Source organism: Terrapene carolina, unplaced genomic scaffold, assembly GCF_002925995.2.
Source record: "Terrapene carolina triunguis isolate 2854851 unplaced genomic scaffold, T_m_triunguis-2.0 Scaffold714, whole genome shotgun sequence".
NCBI lineage: Eukaryota > Metazoa > Chordata > Testudines > Emydidae > Terrapene > Terrapene triunguis.
This window is the reverse complement of record NW_020665065.1, coordinates 4,819,512-4,841,146: the sequence shown is the minus strand read 5'-3', so window position 1 is coordinate 4,841,146 and position 21,635 is coordinate 4,819,512. Positions and strand designations below refer to the sequence as shown.

Below are 21,635 nucleotides of genomic sequence, written 5' to 3'. Positions count from 1 at the left end.
AGTCTCCAGGAACAGGAGAATAAATGGCAGGTTGAGAATAGCTATTACGAGACTGATTCGGCCTGAGCTACCGCTGCTAAATGCCTGAGATCAAAGCAGTTGCACAGGGTGTAAATCAGACCTGATTTAGCCTTCTATAATTCTGTGGCGAAGAGCGTGGTTTGGCCCAGGGACCTGCTTTCAGATACATGCGCCCTGGCCTTGATTCAAGCAGCATCATTCGGTTTTACCCCACAAACCTCTTTTTTTGATTCTGGGGTCACTGTGTGCAGGTCGATTGCCTCTTTCCTGGCCCCTCTTGCCCCACCACACCTAGACTGGGCGAGCCAGATGGTCAGGGCCCTCAGGACAGCAGCCGGTGCGTGCCTAACTGGGCCACGAAGGTGAAACAAAGCGTCTCAGGACTGCACCCCTTGCACTGACCTGCAGTCGCCTAACCGTGCCTCTCTGCTCCACTAGCCCAGCTACTGAGCTGACTGTCCCAGCCAACCCCCCGCCCCCGTGTTAACTCTACTGAAGGCAGGTCATGGAAAGAGAAGTGATAGAATTTACCAAAGTAAAACGTTCTCTAAATGCAGATTCTGCTCCCTGCCCCAGTCATAATGCTACAAAACAGGTACATTCTTCCCTCCCTCCTGATGCAGTGTGTTCGTGCTGCTGCAGCTAGTGTGTGCTAGAGGGATCGGGCAATATGGTGCCCTCCATCAGAGGACACTGTGCATATGTCTACACTGCAGTTAGACACACACGCGGCTGGCCCATACCCACTGACTCGGGCTAGGGAGCAGCTTAATTGCAGTGTAGACATTTGAGGTGGGAGGGTCCTAGAGCTTGGCTGCAGCGTGTCTACACCGCAATTAAACAGCCCCTTAGCCTGAGCCCAGGTTAGCTGTCACAGGCCAGCCGTAGCTTTTTTAATTGCAGTGTAGACCATAAGGTGTCTGGCTAAGCTGTCCAGGCCCCCTCCTTTCCCCTGCTCCTTTCAGGGATGCTGTTGCTGGGGCCAGTTGTGAGACCTCTGTTGCTTAGGCAGTTCCATAAACATGAGTCTGCTATTTCTGACCCAGCCTGAGCTAGGAAACCCTGGAAATGTCCAGAAAGTGTCTGTTGGTTCCCATGAGACCCTATTGTAACTTCTCAGCCGTGGCGCAGATGCTTTGCTGAACTGGAGATGGCCCCGAGCCACCGAGACTGTCACTGATGGCACAACTCACAGCTCCCCTGCCACTATAAACCTGTTTAATTGTGTTTGCTTTTGGGCTTCTGTTGTTGGAGCGGTTCCCAGAATGCTCCACTTCACCCATATTTGACCTGCCGTCTTTCCCCCCGCATCCTCCTGCCAAAAAACCCCCAGAAAGGAACGGCTGCCACTATCCTTGCTGCAAACCCAAAACAAGGGAGAGAAAAAGGCCAAACGATTACCAGTGCTGCATATCATAGTACGCAGGTGATTATTTAGCTCCAGAAAACTTTGTCTGTTATAGAAGAAGCAGCTTCTGGAGCTTAAATCCTATACTTCCCAAATACTACTTAGCACTTAATTACTGCACACTCCACAATGGTGGGGGGTTGTAGGGTGCAGAGGGGGGAGCATCAGGACTTTATCTATGGCCCCAGGTGATTGGAGAGGGGATGTACAGAGAAGGAATGTTCCATCAAGAGACTACTCCATTTCCGTTACTTCATGAGTTACCTCCCTCTTTATAAGAGTTACTTCACATCTGGCCCCTTCTACTGCAACAGGCAAAAGGAGATGGGCTAGTTTTTGTCCATCTGAAGATGCCAAGAATGAAAACAAACCTGGGGATGAGGGTGGGAGACAAGAAAGAAGAGACCCTAAAAACAACAGTAGGCTATAGTTTTTGTACATATACCTACAAAGGTGAAAGGCCTTATATACCCTTACTGTTCCAACTTTCCCAGAGCCATCAAAGTCTTTGTCTACATTGGCAAGTGAAAGACAAAACTTCTGTCGTTCAGAGGTGTTAAAAAAACACCCCACTGAAAGACACAAGTTTTGTTGACGACAAGCACTGGTGTGAACAGCGCTTTGTCAGCCGGAGCGCTCTCCTGACGACAACGCTAACGCCGCTCATTGGGGGTAGGCGTTTTTTGTCGGCAGGAGAGCCAACAAACAGCGGCTACGCTACGCACCTTTTAGCAGCATGGCTGTAGTGACACAGCCGTGTCACTAAAAGCTGCGTAGTGTAGACATAGCCTAAGACTCTTCTCTTATTGAGTGAAATCTTGGCTCCCTTGAAGTCAATGGGAGCTTTGTCATTATCCTCCAGAGGGCTGTTTTTAAATGCCCAGCCATTCTCAAACTTGGAAGTCAATTAAATTCAAAGGGCACATTTTCAACTCTTTTTTCCTTTCCTTTTTAAAAAAGCTTAAATGTGCTGTTTTCTTTTTTCTTTCTTTTTTTTTAAAAACATGGCCCTAATTAAAGGCAGGGGAAGGTGACAGGAGATTTTAATTAGGGCAGCAAGAAATAACGAAATAAACAATAAAGACTTTGTCTCAGTTCAAAGAAGTCCGAGGGGAAGCTAGGGAGCATCTGATGCCAGCTTCTGATGGTTTGAGGGTAAAACTGTTTCAAGTGTTGCCTGGCAACAGCCACAAAGGAAGGGGAAGGAAAGTGCCCACCTGCCCAGCCACATGCTGGGATCAGAGGGGATGAAAAAGGGGAGCAATAAGATGAAGGCATTTAATTTCCAGTTAAGTTTCTTTCTAAGGTGCCCACTTCCTTCTAGCCTCTTGCTGCCGGCTGGCATGTGGTCTCTGGTTTTGTATCCCTTTGCCTTATATGATTCTTAGATGCAGAGAAGTTGTCTCTTCAGCCCTGGTCATCTACAGGTCAAGTTCTACTGTCTCTCCTCAGTGCACCCTATTGTGTTACAGCAAGAGGAAGATGACCTCCTAAATCATAGTCATCCCTAATCTTGGTGAACGTTTCCTCTGAAGTGTCCTTTGCCCCCTCTTGTGTGGCAGTTCCTTGGTTTAACTGCTCCTAGGAAACTATTTCATATCTAAATTTGCCTTTCTTTAGTTGAAGGCAGGCACTTCCTTTTATTACATCCTTGGTCAGTCTCGCATAATTATTTGCTTTCTTGATTTCTCCTTTTTCCCCTTGAGTAACTTGCTGATAGATCATTTTAATTTGCAGCAGGGTGACTCATCTGTTTAAACCTTTACAGGAACTTTTGGGTTGTTGGATTTTTCTCCGAACGCTGTCTTACACAAGTAGTTATCTTTAAGCACATCAAAGGACCCCTGTTGTGTCTTGCTGTTTCATCCCTGTCTTTATCTCTTAGCTTCCAATCTACTGAGCTGATTTGTTTTCTGATTGCTTTATTTCCTTTTCATGTTCTCAATATATTACACATGCCGCTTGTTGCTTCTCATTACCACGTCAGCCTCTTTAGCTTTGCTGGTGTTCATATGCTAATACTGAGATCTCACCTCAGGAAGACACAGCTTTTTAATGAGTCTGTGGACACTTCCAATCACATATTCTACAAAATGTGAGACAAAACACCCCCGGCCAGCCCTGTGTCTCCACCTCGCACAACACCTGCTCACCCCAGTCTCTTTGGACCACATTCTGCTACCCTCATGTTAGGTAGTACCTTGACGTGTAAGCAGACTCATTGTAATCAACAGAACTGCAGATGGAGTAAGTTTAGACTCAACAAGAGCAAAAATGGCAGTATCTGACCTACAATCTACATCTGGAACACTCCCCAGTTGATTATAAAGATTATAGTCAACAAGACTTCTGTAGCCTCCATCGGAACCCCTACACCTCTTGTTAGCTCAGACTTCTTGCTTATATGCTTGGATCAACTTCTATTTGTCTGCTTTGCTAATGGTTAGAGTTGAAATCTCCTGCATTTTAGCCTCTTAGCAATGTTGTTCCAGTCTCTGGTTTTGTCTGGTCTCAAATCACTGGATCAGTTCCTATTGTTTAGATTTAGGGCCAGGTCATGAGATGGTGTAAATCAGTGTATTCATTGGAGCTATGTCCAGTTTACACCCGCTGGGGAATTGGCTTATTGACACCAGTGAAGCTATTCTGTTTTATACCAGCTGAGGAATGAACCTTTAAACTGAAAGGATGTTGACTCCAGTTTTTCAGAAAGACTTCTGCTCCATTCCATGTTTCTATCTGGATATAAGTGCGAAAAGACTTTGCAGGCATTAATATTTGCTGGTGTTAGACATCTATGTACTAGACAATGTCCCCACATTTCTATTCAAGAACCAAACGGGAGGGTGCTTCTGAAAATTAAGCTCTTTGTATCCGATGTTGCTTATAAATTGAGATGGTTGGAAAATCTGTGAGTTGTTTTATTATTATTATTTTTGACCAAAAGTTGGGAACATTCTTGGACAAAAATTTTAATCTCCCCCCTTGGCATTTTCCAACCAACTTTACTTGAAAAAGAACCCTGGGTGGACCTGTGGTAGGAACCTGTGCAAATGCCTTGATCATGTTAATTTTGGGTGGTTCTGTGCTGTGTTTATATTATTGGAACAAACAAATTTTCAAAAACAATTCTCAATCAGTAACAATGGGTCAAAACCAGAACCGTATATCTGACTATTTCCCCATACACCTGTGTGAAAGCCATGTCACATGTCTCCAGACAACCATAATCAACCCCTGGTTTTGCCTATCCTTACTGGTCCATTTGCTCCAGTGCAAATGTTGTTCTTCACTAGCATTCTCCTAAACTTAGGTATTGTCACTTCTTCAATAATTCATAGTTGCAAAAATAGGGTGTCCCAGCACCTCTAGTTAACCTAAAACCTCTTTATGGACCGTTCTGTCTCCTAGATTTGATCTTCTGTTTCTGTCTCTTCTGTAGTCTATTCATGTATTGTGGAATTTCTCATGTTTTTCTAGATGTGCATATCTCTTAGATCCTCCCTCAATGTTGTTTTGTGTCTTACTTGCCTTTACTCTGTCTGTTTGTGATTTCAGTGGACTTCTCTATGTCAAAAAAAGTCTACTTTTAGAAGCAGAGCATTTTTAGGAGCCTTGAAGGTACCCCCTCCTGACTCAGGAAGGTGTAGTGAGCACCACCACACACCTGCATGCCTCTAACCAGTGAACTCATTAGCATTGGTGTTTCCTTATTAGCATTTTGAAACTGCTCAACTCATATAACATGGATTGTGACGTTTTACTTGGTCAGTTTTGTCGGGTCATTGATCAGCCAGAGAGCCCACCATTTATGAAGCAGATCCAGGATAAAAATCTTTCTTTTTTCCCCCCCCCCCCCCCTCTCTCTCACTTGCTGTCTCTTCTCCTACATCCTAATATCTTTTTTTGTTTTGTTTTTTTTTAAGCTGCAGTTCAAACCGGTTCCTTCAGTTGTATGTGATATCATTTAACGTAATGTGGTTAAGTTTTGGGAAAGTCAACTGTAAGGACCAAAGGGTCTGGTGCTGATTTCTATAGGTCTGCTTTGGAGAAGGAAATGGCCAGCACTGTTTGCAAAAGCTAGAATTGGAGCTGAAAGCAGATATTCTGGATCTTCTTCTAAATGACTCTTGTTTTTACCTTTTTTATTTTATTTTATTTTTTTAACCAAATTTGCACTGGATTTGGGATCTTGAATCCGTAATTTGATTCAAGCATTAATGGCAAGTCTAACAAAGATGCACCAGATAAGCTAGAATGATACCTGGGGCCCTTCACTGCACATCACCCATTCCATCAGTGGGCCACTTTCTTTCGTTTTAATTGGGGTTATTTGTGTGTGTGTGTGTGTTTGGAGATTTTTCTGAATTTTGCAAGTATTTTATAATGGGTCTGATTATCAATTTATAGTAGTAAATGAGTGCACTTGCCAACTTGTCTCAATTGGATTCTGCTTGGAAACTTCATATTTTGGCTGGTATAATTTCTTTCCTGCTCTGGTTATTAGCAGATGCGGTTGCTCAACAACAAATGTTTAATCTAGCTTTGAATTTCTCCAGTGATGGTGAGTCCACAACCTCCCTTAATAGCTTGTTCTCTTGCCCTAAATGTCACAGAGGGTATATTTGTTTGTAGTGTTGTTTATAGCCCTGTTGGTCCCAGGATATTAGAGAGACAAGGTGGGTGAGATATTCTCTTTTATTGGTGAAATCTCTGTTGGTGAAAGAGACAGAGTTTGGAGCTACACAGAGCTCTTCGGGTCTCTTTTGCCCACACAGAGCTTATTGATATTTAACCTCATATTTCCCTGCCCTATACTGTGTGCACTGCCCTTGTTGGCTTATGGGAATAATTGGTCCTCGTCTTCTTTCTTTAAACAGGTACGTTTCTTCTTGCTCATCTCTTCTTCACACAGAAACATGCTTACTCTTGCCAGGTATACGGCTGATCCAAACCCCACTGAAGTTGAAAGAGACATTCCCGTTGACTTCAGTGGGTTTTGGATCAGGCCCCTAAACTAAGATTTTTATGGGCTAGGTTTATAGGATGGCACAGAGCAGGTTTAAACCCAGCCTCGCTGGCTGGTTGAACTGGGTGTGCAGCTGCTTCCTAGCTCTGAAGCCAGGCAGAGCATCCTGGTGAATCTGACCATGTGTTCTGGGGCAGGAAAGTAAATCACTTAAATTTGACACTTCTTCTGCACTTACAAATGGTATTGCAGAAATATGACCTCCTCTATGACATCACAGGGCAAAGGATCCAAAGTAACTGCAAGCTAACTTCTAGCTGGTAGCGACACTGAATTAGTTGCAACCTCTATCTCATAGCTGATAAATTTCAAGCCCTGGCTTGTGGGGCCGCTGATAAGAGCATGTGTACTCCTCTTTACACCCCAAATAGAGGACCAAAATTACCCTGCTACTCCAGGAGAATCTGATCAAACTGCAAACGTGACAGAGTTCAGGGAGGGATGAACTGGTTAGAGGAGAAATTCCTAAAGCAGATCAACAGAAGCAAGTTATATACAGGATGCTCTAAACACACAATCAAAACCAAAGGAGCCCTTTATTATGCATGAGCAGCTTGTTACTTAAAAAGTTGGCAAGTACACCTGGAATGTTTATAGGAATGCTGAAACTTTGTAAAATTCACTGAATTGTAAATCAACTGGGGGAGGGTGTGGGGAATTGTCTGTGTTTAACATTTGGATAAGCATTGAAATGTATTTATTATGGCTCTGACTGCCTTTGCTTGTTTATAATGTGTTTCTCCAATGATGAAAATGTGCATGAGGGATATTGGATGAGGAGGTTGTCTGGTAGGAATTGATTAAAACACAATCAGATGGGTGGGGAGGGACAGAATCTGTCCTTGAGACAGGAACATTTCTGGTGCTGGAGCCTGGATACCTGGTCTCCTGTATGCTATTATGATAGCCTTATGTATGCTATAGAACAAAATGTGGCATTTTATAGCTGTTTTAGACTTCCCTACAGTTACTAAAAAAATGTAAAGATCAATTTGAATTGCAGGGTTATTTTGGTTTTTAATGAGGAATGTGGGTTTTTTATTAATTGAAGGGGCATTGTCTGATTAAACTGTCAGCTTAAAAATTGAAACCTCACCCATGTTACTAAGAATGCCTTGGCTGATTAAAATTGGAATGATTTTTAAAAATACAGTTTTAGCTTGACCCCATTTCTGTTGTTTATGTTTTCAGCTGTTGCATGTCAGTTGGTCTGGACCTCTCAGTTCTGCTTTGGACCCTGACTCTCCCCTCCCTTGCACATCATGTGCTCAGTTACTCCTGTGCAAAGTGTCAGGGTTTGTCTATGCAGCTGACGTAACATGGCTGTGTGGTTGCGCTCCAGCGCGGGGAGAGAGCTCTCCCAGTGCTGTAATAAAACCACCTCCGCGAGGGGAATAGCTCCCAGCGCTGGTCCATTGTCTACACTGGCACTTTACAGCGCTGAAACTTGCAGCGCTTGGGGTGTGTGTTTTTTCACACCCCTGAGTGAAGAAAGTTTCACTGCTGTAAGTGGCCGTGTAGACAAGGCCTTAGAGAGGGGAGAATTCTGATTGGAAGCATTTGACACCCACTCTGCACAGTTGTTAACTGACCGCACAAGATGAAAGACGGTGGAAATTCAGGCCCCCTGTTTCTATTCACTTTTTCTGCCTGGTACTCGTGCAGTAGCCCGGCGCTGTTGTGTCTTGGTTTCCAGTATTACAGGTGACTTATTTAATTGCAAAAACATCATTTTTAATTGACTTTTTAAAAAAACCTGTATTGGGTTTTTCTGCCAGACTGGCCTAGCCTAAATGAAGTGACCCTTTTAAAATAATTGTTTGTTTGCAATATATATTATTAGTTTTATCTGTATTATGGGCGGGCCTAGGGGAAGCCCTGTGCCACTGCATGCAGTACAGCTCTGCAGGGTGACACAGCGTTCTCCTCTGAGACTTTGTGCCTTTCCTGGTGGCAGCTGGCACAAGGGGAATGGCTTTGGTCCATAGCCAAGGGAAAGGTGGCCCAGGATGAGGGTAAAAGGAAAGAGGCTTGGGACAGTCACTCAGGCTGGCTAAATTCCGGCTGTCATCAGTGGCTTAGTGAGGCGACACCAGAGGGTTAGAGAAAGGTCCACTGAGATGTCCAGGGAGCCTCTGATTTTAAAAAGTGCAGCACAGTGTGTAGGCTCACAAAGCGACACGGGCAGCCCCTAGGGACTCTTTCCATTGGCTATTTCCCCTTTCCTTCTGTCCTGTAGCAGAGCCAGTTACAGGTGTTTGGCCTGGCTAGCGGGGGAATGAACGTGGTGCTCAGATAAGCCAGCTGCGTAAGACACTGCAGTGAAAGAACAGCAAGCTGTTCCCTGGACGCGCACAAATGTCGTCTTTATCTTGTTGAATAATAGCCTGCCCCATTTCTAGGAAGCTTTGCATTGGAGAGCCAGGGAGGGGGTTAATGGCTTGCCTTAGATAGATACAGCAATGTAATATGCTAGAGAGTAACTCACTTACGACACCCGCTACTTTTTGTTTAAGGTGCTCATCCAACTTCCATTGAGGTCAGTGGAAGAACCCTGTGGGCTGAAATAGGAGTTGGATCAGACCCATAACTATCACTCAGCGAAGAAGTTGCAGTGAACATTACAGGTGTAATGTTGTTGTCCGTTTGTTGAGTGCCATCATTGTGGGACTCAAGAAACTGGCTGATCGGGGTAACCAGAGACATTCAGAGTTGCTGTAATGTACATTCTTAATATGTTCTTTTACATTTGGTGTTACTACTGTTAAAGTATTTTTTAAACATTAAAACACTTTCAGGGTTTGTTAAAATTAAATATAAATTAACTATTTTAAGAAGTTTTATTTTGTTAAAGGAAAGCACTAACTTGACAACAAATTTGTAAGTCTCTACTTACCCCGGATTCCACTGATGAGTCGATTGCCTCTTCTCCCCTCACCCCCAAGTTCTGCTCTGCATCCTCATAGTGAGCCTGTGGGTGTGAACCGTTCACACTTGCGGGCACACTGTAGGGCTGACCCACCAGCTGTGCCATGGAGATAGCAAAACAATAACTAGTATTTTGAAAAAGTTCCTTGAAATTCATCCTTGGGAGTCCCAAGGCTGTACATTTCTGAGTACCCCAAAGCTTGCTGCTTTCAGTAGGCATTGGGGTACGCTGCACCTTTCAGAATTCGGGTCCTTATTTAGTGTTTTTCCTCCCAATATCTCGCCCCTGTGGATTTCCTTGTAAGGAGATGTGTAGTAATACAAGGATTATTAATACAAGAGTAAAGCTAAAGGAAGGGTCATTAATACAGGAATAAAGCTGGTTGGAAAAATTAAAACAACATTTCAATGAAAAACAGCGATGAAATTCTGCAAACCCATTTGCCTTCTCTATTCCCCTCATTTTCCAAACAGCTCTGGTACTGGGCAGTGACAATTTCACAGGAATTGGGAAGGGGGACACTCCTTTGTACTTTACTGCACCTCAAGTACTTGTGCGCCAGGGCAGATATGCACATCTTCTATTATGGGGGTTTCTTTTATTTTCCAGGTCAAGCAAGCTCTGGGCTTAAAAGGTCTATTCCTCAGAAATCCAAAACAGGCCTCGCTAGACAGTCATGCTGCTGGTCAGCTCCATCGCAAACACTCCTTTAGCAGCCACATCTTACGGCGGACGGCCAGTGCCCCTACCAAGAGTCAGAAGAAGAACAAGAAAGGCTTTCCTGAGATTGTTATCGACGCCAAAGACAACAGCTCTGAAGGGGCCAGTGAAGACCGCGAACTGGAAGATTCTTCACAGCCTCGTTTTGACAAAGAGCCAGAAAGCTCCTCTCCATCGCTGGCTCCCCGAGAGGGGGCCAATGGAGAGGTACATGGCAAAGGGTTGAAAGGTAAGGCCCATAGTTCTGGTAAAGGTAAACGCCAAACTCGTACTCACGGGGGTGCAACTTTCAGTGAGCCCCCCTGGAGGTCCAACAGGGTCCGTCTCCAGGAGCACCAGCAGGAGAAACAGAGCGTCTTTGCACGCTGCGCCATCAATGGCTCTGGTAGGATCGGAGTGGCAACCAATTGCATGAAATGCATGATTGGTTCCAAGGAGAGCCCCGATCTAGAATGCAAGTGGAGTGACCATGCTACCAGGCCAATCGCTAAAGATCTGCTGCACCATGATCAGTATAGCAGTATAACGGGAGATGAGAGGTTAGAACTAAAAAATTGGGGTATAACAGAGCAACCCAGGCCTCGGTCAGATTTGCAGACTTGCAGCAGCCTCGGAATGGCCAGTGATCAACCAAGGAGCACTCAGTCCTTTGTGACTCCAGGGAAGAAAAATGGTGAAACTAAATGTCACGGGATGAAAGGTCATCCCCGGCAGAGGTGGCAGTGCCAATCAGGTGGCAAGTATGGAAGCACTGTCAACTTGGTGACCGCCAGCAATGGCTCAATATCCTCCAACTCCAGCAGTCTAGAGAGTCTTGGAAGTCCAGAATTCCCCAAGCGCTTGTCTGAGAATTCCCGAAGGCAAGTGGGCACCCTTCAGAGGGAAATGAATGCCTTGTTCGTTCAAAAATTGGAGGAAATTCGAAGTAAATCCCCTATATTCTTTACTGGTAAGACCAGATTTTTTTTCACCCCATTTGCCTTAGATCACCTCATTGCCTTGGCTTCCTCATAGCTCCTCCCCTTAGAAGCTCCCACATTTTTATTTTGCCACCGTAGCTCATTTTGTTTTTGTCAGTAAAAGAAAAACATTTCTGCATAAATGGGCTTTGTTTTGTTCCCTAGTTGTGTCTGACCTAGACTGGTCCTTTCCATACCTAGCAAACCATCTGCAGTAGCACATCCATCTGTTGTCCATGAATGTGGAGTGGAGATTTTAATCATGAATCTAGTATGATACTAAGTAAATTTTGAGACTCCCAACCAGAGCATTGCTTAGAGATTGAATGGGGAAAGCAACACTGCTGTCCACCCTGACTATTGTCATCCTCATTATCGTTATGATCTGTATTGCGGTAGAGTGCACAGGGACTTGGTTGTGCTAAGCGCTGTACAAACACACAATTAAAGACACTCCCAGCCCCAAGGAACTTACAATCTAGATATTCTCTATTTCAGCTACTAGTTATGGGCTACATGCAGGAATTACTGGGTGAGGTTTTCTGGCCTGGGCTATGCAGGAGGTCAGACTAGATCAGTGGTTCCCAAACTGGGGTTCATGAACCTCTGGGGGTTCGCGAAATGTTACAGGGGGTTCTCAGGGAAAAAATTCCCTAATGGCGGAGAGAGCTGTCCCTAGGGAGAACGGGGCCAGCAGCACGGAGCCCCTGGACTTCCAAGAGCTAAGCAGATCAAAGCAAGCATATCTATCACACTGAGGAGATTTAAACTTCAAGACTCCTTATAAGAAATGGAAAGGGAGGTGGATATTTTTTGCTGTTTTTAAAATTAAATGGGCAGCTAGTATTGTTTTTAAAATTATTACGAAGAACAAGTTTAAGCTTTGTTGTAACGTGCGTTGTTTGCCTGGACTGCTCAAGACCTGAATGCTTGTATAGGAGGAACTCTTTGAGTTGGCTTCTTAAATACCTTCATGCTGTTTCACATCTGATACTCCTTGATGAAACATAGGAGCCTTGTCTTATAACAGGCTTATTCAAAGTGATACAAGCTACGAAAGTGAGATCTTGGAAGAGTATTGCCGTTTTCATAATGTAATAAAAATACTGCAATGATAAATAATAATACTAAATAGTGTGTAATAAGCATGTCATAAAAACAAATTTTATATTTCCAAGATCACTGCTTTTATAATTTATACTCAGGTGAAGGAGAAAATCCCTGGAAATATTCATTTTTAGGAGGGGGTTCGCAAGACTTGACATTATAGTGAAAGGGGTTCACAGGTTGTTAAAGTTTGGGAACCACTGGACTAGATGAACATAATAGTCCCTTCTGGTCTTAAACCCTATGAATCTATAAGCCCCTCAACAATGCAAATATTTAAGCACCTGTTTAACTTTAAGCATGTGATTTCAGTGCAACTTACACACATGCTTTAAAGTGAAGTATTTGTGTGTTTGCAAGGTGGGAGCCTACCATGGATGTCCTCTTTAATTCTCTTAAAGGACACTGTCAAGACTAAAAATTATTCTATTTCTTTAAAAAAAAAATCTGCTTATCTCGCTAATGACATCGTAGATTATTAAAACAGAAAGTTGGTTTTTTTCCAAACAATACCGTTCCCTGTCTTTGCCATCTGCCATCTGAAGGTTGTATGTCTGGGATTTCTAAAGCAGCTAGGGGAGTTAGACATCCAGGGTGAAATTTCAGAATCACGTAACTTAGGTGCTTTTTAAAAGATTACTGCCAACTCCCATTAGATTTCACTGCAGTTTATTTCAGGCTCCTTTGAGAGCCCCAACCAAAGCCTAAAGAGCTTCTCGAGGGGAAGCCCAGACAGACTTGCCCTCCATGGATTGGGCTGTTGTTTGAATCTTTTTTTAATTTCAATTTTTACTTTTGTTTTGAATGATCTGCTCTGAACATCTGGTTTGTTTTATCGCCAAGTCGCATAACATGAAATTAAACCAAAACTGCAGAACCCTTTGTGTATCTAGATTTTTCATAAGCTCCAAGAGATGCACATATGGAACCATTTACCATTGTTTGCCCCAGTGGTGGGGGAGCCCACACAGCCTCCTAAGTCACTGAAGAAATATTAAGATAGGTGGATTTAATCAAATTTTGAGCCTGACTTCTCAAGCGTAGAATCGCAAACCTTTAAAAGGACGAATAAGGCATTTGGATTGGATGTTGATGAGCTAGTGACCAAATATTAGGGTTGCATAAACTGCAAGCATCCTCCATCCACGTACTATTTCACTGCACTATGCAAAGACACCAAGGAGCCAGTACAGGGAGGCAAATCTAACGACACTTCAGAAATAAACGTTGTGTTGGTGAAAGATGCCAGAAGGATGGGACAGGAAACTGTGAAGGCCTGTGCTTGACCACAGAATAGGGAGAGTTCTGGCAGCAGCAGTGTGAGCCTTGGTTCTTTGGCCGTGCTAACATGCCTCAGCCCACACTAACAGGACAGTGAACGTTCAGCCCTCGGCACTTCTGAGCGCCCACAGTGGCATTGATCAGCACCACTGGTGGGGACTTTTTTCATGTGGGTACTTGCCTCATAGAAATTAGACTGAGACATCCCCCCGACTTGTGGCATATGGGCCACTGAACAGCCATCTAATGCTTCCAGTCACTGAGCTAGGATGAAGTGAAAGCTTAGCATGCGCAGCCCCCGCACTGGGCAGTGCCAGAATCAGTGGTTCATGTGCAGGGGATCTATGAAAGGGATGTGCAGAGGGGGAGAATTCTTCCCTTCCTGCAGCCTGAGGGCTTGGCGTGGAGTCGGTGTGCAGCCACTAACATGGTCTAGGGCAGGGGTGGGCAAACTTTTTGGCCTTAGGGCCACATCGGGTACAGAGGGTACATTGTATGGAGGGCCGGGTAGGGAAGGCTGGGGGAGGCTATGCCTCCCCAAACTGGGAAGCGTGGCCTGGCCCCTGCCCCCTATCCAGCCCCCCGGAAACCCTGGCTCCTCCACAAGCCTGTCCTGACCCCGCTCCCTGGCAGGAGCTCGGGGGCCAGAGGGAAGGGTCCTGTGGGCTGGATGTGGCCCGCGGGCTGTAGTTTGCCCCCCTCGGTCTAGGGGCTATGAAAGCACCTAGGGTCCTTGCCTGCCCCTAGGCAGGCTAGGAAACATACTGATTTGGGCCTGGTCCAGGCACGCTGACATAAATGGAAGCTTTGCCATTGATTTCAATGGAGCAGATTTGGGCCTTTGGGACTTTTTCTTCTACCTGGGAGGAAAAGGGCTGGAGAGGGGAGAAAGTTGAAGCTACTTAACGGTCCTGATAGAAACCAGCAAGGTTGACTCTTGGCAGGGCATCTGCTTTCATGCAGCTAGACCACTAGACAGGTCCCATGATTGACCCCAGTCAGCTAGGAACTATGGCTGGAGATGGATGAATGGGCAACATCCAGGTGACAGCAGGAACCTGCCCCTGAACCTGTCAGATATGTCTACACCTGTTGTTGATTTACCTTGCTACGTGCAAGCCCTGCTTGTATGATATGTCTTTTCTGTGTGTGTCCATAGTGCAGCTGTGTGCTGGAGTCATGTTATGATCACCCCAAGATAACTAGCACCTGCTGGAAAGCTTATTTGTGCTCCATTAGCAGTGCTGCTTTTATAGCAACTCCAGAATGTCAAGTAAGGCAAAAATCACAGGGGCTTTCAGACTTGGGTTACATGTTTCCAAAACTTCCTTGAACCGTTACAAATTGTCCAACTTCTTTTTAAAACAAAAACCTTTGGTCTGGGTCCAATTTATGCAACCCATTGTGTGCTCTGGTTGGTCAAAAATTCTTAGGATCCTACAAGAAATGTATTGCTATCTGTGTCTATTTCCCTCTCCCTCCCCACTAATTGATCCTTTTATCTGCTCCTGCCTTCCATAAATTAACTGGATTTTTTCCTCTGTTCTATCCTATTCCACATGCACACTCTCTCTCTCTGTAGTTAAGAACTGAAAGGACAAGCAAGTTCAAGGTAACTGTTTATTGTCACTGATGCAAGCTTTGTGATGCCTGTGCTCCTTTTTAGTTTCCAGGTATCTTCTAATTACCTCCTCCTTGTCCTCCTAAAACTGCTGCCTGGCTTCTTTCTGCTGCTTTGCTAGTTCTTGGAGCATGTTTGCATTGTGGTCAGCGGGCAGCCTTTTTTGTTGTTGTTTTTTGGCATGATCGTTTTGTATGTTAGGATATACAGGATAAAGAATGTAACCCGAGCATCTGTTTTGTTCAGGCAACTGGCTACTCCAGTGACTTCTCAAGAGTGGACTATCAGCTTTGTTTTCGTCAGCATGCCTTTGTGTGTGGTCTTTGAAAAATAAATGACAAATTCATTTGGCAAAATAAGGTTGTGCTCGCTGTTAAGTAACAAAATGGGCAAATTGCTTAAAAGGATTTTTTTAAAATTACTTGGGTTTTCATCTCCTCTGCACCACCTTCCTCTTGAAATACAGTGGATGCCAAACACGTCACCAGTTGGTCAAGCAGCGATCTTCTGATTTTTGTTTCATGCTGGCCGTTCTCAGTGCTGCCGAAGGATAGAACAGTTCAAACAGATGGGGGATGGGATCAGGGTTGTAGGCATCAATATGAAGACAAGCATACGTTTTTCTTCTTTGTATATGTATAATCAGTGAAGTAACATGCTACAAATATGGTCAGAAGTGACTAGTGATTTTTGTGTGTCTCATTGGATGCTCATCGCTTTCTGAAAACTGCAGTTGGGTACCCAACATCACGACGAGTTACTTTTGAAAATCTTGGTCAACATTTCTGACAAATGACCGTTTTCATAGCAAAGGGATATTGTGTAGAACATGCATCTATCAGTGAATCAGCGTTGTTGATAGTTTGATTAACCTTTGCATCGCCCATGTGTTTTTTCTTTCCCTCCCTCCCATTAGGTGTCTGCCGGCTCTCAAGGCAGAGGTCAGTCACTTCTTTATGCAGCCTAGAAACTATGACCGAAGAGCCCATTGTTGCCAATGAAAAACAACATGCTGGTTCTTGCATCCCTCTGCCTGTTAACCCCAGCAGCGATTCTGAACAAGGGTCTGTGTCTCGTCATTCCAGTGAATCTAGATTGGCAGGAAGTAGCCCAACAGACCAGCCTGAGAGAGCTGCTCTTGCTCATGAACCCCGAGCAGGCTTGGCTTCAGAAGACCAAGTGCTCGTCACGCCAGGGACAGCAGCCACAAGCACGTTGGGCCAGGAAGGTGAAAGTAGAAGCACAAAGGGGCCACTCGAAGATGGGGTTGACTGGGAAAAGACCCAGGGTAGTGGTGAAGATCAGTCTGGTTTGGCAGTGTATCCTCAACGAACCTGGGGGATGTTGGCATCAAGTGATACTTCAGTCCATTCCACTGAAAACTGTCAGAAGCAACAAGACCGTGTAGATCAAATGTTACCAGGTGTGAACTGCACTGCCGAATCCATAAGCCAGAAGGATGGTGTTACAACCAGCCCACCACGACCAAGCCACATGAGTAACAGCACCCAGCCGACTTTGCCTCCAGATGCTTTCCAGAGAATCCAGCCTGCCTGGGCTCCGGCTGCTTCCGTTTCTCTGACCAGCTCTCATGTGTTAGTGAGGAGGTCGAAGAGCGAAGGGCACAAGAATTCTGACTACTCAGCCTTAATGAAAAATCCAAGTAGCCTGTCCCCGGCAGCAGAAGTGTACTCTGATGCCACTGTTCATGACCAGATCTGGAGCAAGCTAGATTCCAGCAGTCACCGGGACAGCATGTCTTCCTCCTCCAGCATGTCATCCAATGACACTGTGATAGACCTCTCTCTGCCCAACCTAGCTCGCAAAAGCCTTCCGGATCTAGGTACCCGTCATGAAAACATTGAGACCGTTGCTGTGAGAAAGGGCATGCGCCCCCGGTCTGCTACGACATCTGGTAATGAAATGCCAATAGTGACCAAGAGCAAATCCAATCCCAACCTGCGGGCCAGCCAGAGGTCCATTGATGAGCTGCACCCCAGGCCTCTGGCCAGGGTTCCTCAAGATGCATTAGCCTCCATCCCAAGGAGGCATACCTGGAGCAGGCTCTACATGGAAAGTCTCAAACAGTCTTCTGTCAAGTCCAAAGCCCAGGATAAAGCAGGGACAAGCCAAGCGAAATCCAAAAGCCTTGGGGATCTCACCTCCGATGACATTGTGTGCACTTTTGAAAGCAAGTACCGGAGCATCAGCAGGAGCTTCGTCACTAAGTCGATGCGAGAGCAACGCCGCTCCTCAGGCATAAGGTCCTCGGCCAAGCCCCAGGACCAACTGACCGAGCAGCTGAAGAAGCTGACAGCCTTTCAGGAGGAAAACGACATCACCTCCCCCACTAGCCTCGAGCCAGCTGAATCCGAGGAGGAAGAGGAGGGCTTGCTCCTCCGCAGGTCGTCCTCTCGCAGCCAGAGCAGGGTACGGTACATTGCCAACCGAGCCAAGCAAGCCCAGGAGAGGCAGCGGCTGCAGAGCCTGGGTCAGATCAACGGGAGCCCCATTGAGGAGAGGGGAAACCCCGAGGGAGCCTGCTGCATTGCAAAAGGAGCTTGTACTGATTCAGCTTCCCCCAGTCTGTTTACACCCCAGCTAAAGAACCAAACGGATTTTAACCAGGACACTGAGGTCTTCTTCATGCTGAAACTCTAATGCTGGGAAGCGCTGAACAAGGTCGATATTTACATTCCTGTCCAAGCAAAACTTGGAAACACGGGAGGCATGAAATGCCCACACGCAAGAGAACATTTCTTCGCCCCCATTGAAGATAAAGCAACCAAAGAGATTGGCTGTGAAGAGATGGATGACAGCGTATTGGACATCCAAAATTAGGTCAGGCCCAGTGGAGTCAGTGGCTTGCAGATACGGTTACAGTTTTAAGGGCCTGGGGTTTTGGGGTGGCTTGTTTTTGTTTTGGCAGCCTCAAATCTGGCCTTTTTTTCTGTCTGACCACCAATTTGCACCTGCAGTTATCTGTGCGCTCAAGCCGCGTTGCCTCCGCCTTCCAGGTAAACCTCTGTGTGACACTAGTGGTGCCCACAGCTACTTGCTCCCGCAAACTGCAGGTCCGTAAAGGGAGGCCTAGCTTTAAAATCTGGCCCCTGGCTGTCTTTCTGAAGAGGCTGAGGCACTCTGAGCTAGTCAAAACCATAGTGTAGCTGTTTTCTGTGTTAATAATCTAGCCAGCAGAGTCCACCGCCCAGCCTGGTCTCTTGTCTGTTCCAGTGAAAGTCCCCATTGCCTCATGCTTTTAAGCTGAGGAAGAGAAATCTCTCCATGTTCAGAAGCAGTGCTTTTTAACCCAGTCTGTCTATATGTAAAAACTGTGTCGAGTTATTGTTTCAGAACCTAATTTTGGGGGAGGAGGAAGGTGCTAGAAAAGAGACAGGAAATGTCTTCTATTGACTTTGTTTAGTTCTGCAATAGCTAAAATGAATGCTACTATTCCTTTGAGAAGAGAACTGACCCTTTTAGGTGAGATTTTAACCATGCTGCTGTACATAGCACCTTCAGGATGAATTTTTCTGTTATGCACTGCCATGCAAGATTTTTGAGCATATGTTTTAAAAAGATATATATATATATATATATATATATATATATATACAAATTTTTAGATGAACATATTTAGAATTAAACCCAACCTAAACGGAATAATTTTTTCATTTTTTTTAACCTTTTTTATTTTTAGTTTATTTTTGTCAGGATTATCATTTGTTGTTTGAGACTAGATGTACATTTTATTGGTGGGGAAGGAGAATGTTTGTCGAGATGTGTTTTTAAAGTGGAGCTAAAGTTTTAATTTTATTTTCAGTCTGCCTAGTCCCTTTTATTGGGGGTATTTTTGTTTTTGTTTGTAATGATTCCTCTCTGGATAGTTCAAAATTTTAAAATCTATTTGTAAAGCCGTCTGACACTACTCAAATAAAAACATTTAACCTTTTTCAGCTTCCGGACTGTTTAGCTGCAGCTAAAGAAGAGAAATTCCCAGGGTTTCTTATGCTCCCTATAAGTTTGTTATGGAAATGTGGCTAATTCCCCTTTTCTCACTTCCATGATACATGCCTTTTGATGTACCACCTTTCCGAGGGGCCACCCATTTTGGATCCCACACAACTTATGTCCATCAGTTCCACCGAAATGCAGCCCACTCTGATTGGAGGGTGGCCTCCCGTTGTGTCACATATACTCACAACCATTACTTTGGGGGGGGGGTTCAAAAAGGATGGGGGTGCCTCTAGATTACTATTCTAGGTGGCCCTGTATCTTCCCCCTCTGTAAAGGCCTGAACCAAGGACCTAATGTAAAGTCCACTGAAGTCAATGGAAGACTCCCACTGAAGGCACTGAGATTTGGCTCATTCCTGTAGATATCATCAATGGTTGCCAAGCTGTTCGGTGAAGTGTCTCTATTGCTGGTTTGGAGCCTCCTGCTAGAATGTGCAAGATCCAGTCCCGGGCAGCTGCAGCCTTCTGGATCGTTCGTTTGTAAGAGCTGTTCCATGACAGCAAAAGCTGTGTGTGTTGAGTAGAACAGGGGGGAAGGTAAACTTGGACTATTTTCTCTGTGGAGCAGTGTCGCAGTGGTGGAGGTGAGATTAAGCTTGACTGAAGACATAGTGGCAAACCTCTGCTCTTATGCTAAGGGCCCTTGGTCTTTGCTCTTTAATGTCTCTGTAGGTTTCATACAAAAATGCCCCCTCCTCCCCCATGTGCAGTAAGGTGCATATTGTTCAGTTCACGCTATTTACACTGGACGGACAATCAACCTGCTTTGTGTTGCAGGGTAGCCAATACTAATGGAGTCGGACCCACAGATAGTAGGGGTCAATTTGGCCACAAACATTTCAAACCTGGATATTGGCTCATAAAGCCACCTTATCAGATGGTAGCTAGTGACTTGATCACAATGCATAGAGGGACGGCTTAGGGGGGCTGGCTTCTCTGACAGAGCTTTTAAAGTGACATTGAAATGTTATCATAAAGCAAAGTCCAGCATCCTTAAATCTCCCAGGTGGAAATCTTATCATTCCAACTGCCAATTGGACAAAAGGTTTGCTAGACTCCCGGAGCACAGGGACTATGGTAACGCTTATTGAAGTGACCCAATGGGGCCTTTTGAATCTCTGAAGAATAATGCCGATTGGCAAAGCAGAATGCACAGCTTGCCAGGACTCGTCCCACATTGTCACCGACACAAAGCAGCTTTCATTAATATTCTCGAGACACCAAGTTGGACTCTAACACCGTTTATCATTGGGCTGAAAAGCTGTATGTTTTTTATACTTAAAACTAGAAATCCATAAAGCAGAATGTTAATAGTTTATTTTAAGCTCCCCTGCTGGGTTCAGGTAAGGAATGGGAAGAGGCATTTAAAATGCATTTTAGTTTGGGGTTTTTTTAATCTAGTTTCATAATCTGTTTCTCTGTATTCATGTGATATTAAGTACCTTTTTATTTAACTAATGCACAATATGCAAGCCAAAACCATGAACCACTTCCAGCCACTTGGCTTTTTTCACAGTTATGAAACCTGCATATTGTTTTAACAACCTCTGGTTCATTTGGATTTTGTCACCTGCTTGTAGCTTAAGCATATTTGGACGATTCGCTGTGTTCCAGTAAACCCAGGGGACAGTGAATGCTGCTACATAGAAGACTTTTAATGATGTGTTCAAGTATCTATTCTAGTGGGATTTTCTTTCATGGTGTCTACAGAAGTTTAATAAGCCGCTTTAATTTCTCTCCTCGCATTTAATCTTGTTGGCTAGCACACACTTTCTCTGCGTCCTCTTCTGCATTCTTGCTTGGTTGGTTGGATGCTGCTGTCCAGAGCTGATCTGCGGAGGGAAGTCAGGGAAGTGCTGTCACCCACCATATTGCCTAAAAAATTGTGAGACGGGTGGGGGAGATTTTCCAAGGTACAAGCGGGAGCCAGGTCCCCAAGCCCCACTGACTTCCACTGGGAGTTGGCAGGCGACTAATTGCACTATGTGTCTTTGATCAATCTCCCCTTCCATCAATATACCAGCAGACACAATGAAAAGGCAGGCCCTGCCCGATGGAGGTTACAATCGACGTTTAAGAAAGGGTGGATACCACAAATAGAGCACAAATTAACAGCCTGATGATGATGATGATGATGATGATAATAAGCAGCAGTCAGAGGACACCCCCTGCCTTGCCAGTACCATTCACTCCCGGACATCTGCAGTAATCAATAATAATCATGAACCATCAGTAGCTGCAAACATTCCCGTTACTATAACAAGTGAAGTGGTTCTACAGTGCTCTCTGGCCTCAGAGAGCCATAGGGGAGATATAAGAAACTATCCCTGTTATACTGTTAACTTCATGTAACCCCAAAGCCCTGGCAGATACTGCACACCCCCTGTTTTGCCGGGGCCCATTTGGATTGTTGTGCAGCAGAATGGCAGCCTGCCTTCAGGTCTGGAATAAGCATGGGCCAGAGATGGAATGGCAGCAGGAGTTCAAAGGGGGAATAAGCAGCAAGGGCAGGTGAATTCAGCATCCTTCCATAAGGCCAGAGAG

At 45.0% G+C, this 21,635-nt stretch overlaps 1 protein-coding gene across 1 annotated transcript in view; it reads left to right on the top strand.

The window, feature by feature from the left end:
* The window catches only part of PLCH2 (phospholipase C eta 2), a 110,135-nt gene extending 91,524 nt beyond the window's left edge, over positions 1-18,611 (top strand). Inside the window, 2 exon segments of the mRNA XM_026660024.2 lie at positions 9,997-11,056; positions 15,992-18,611. Of these exon segments, the coding sequence (XP_026515809.1) occupies positions 9,997-11,056; positions 15,992-17,736 (2,805 nt within the window). The 3' untranslated portion in view covers positions 17,737-18,611.
* Positions 18,612-21,635: the final 3,024 nt, after the last annotated feature.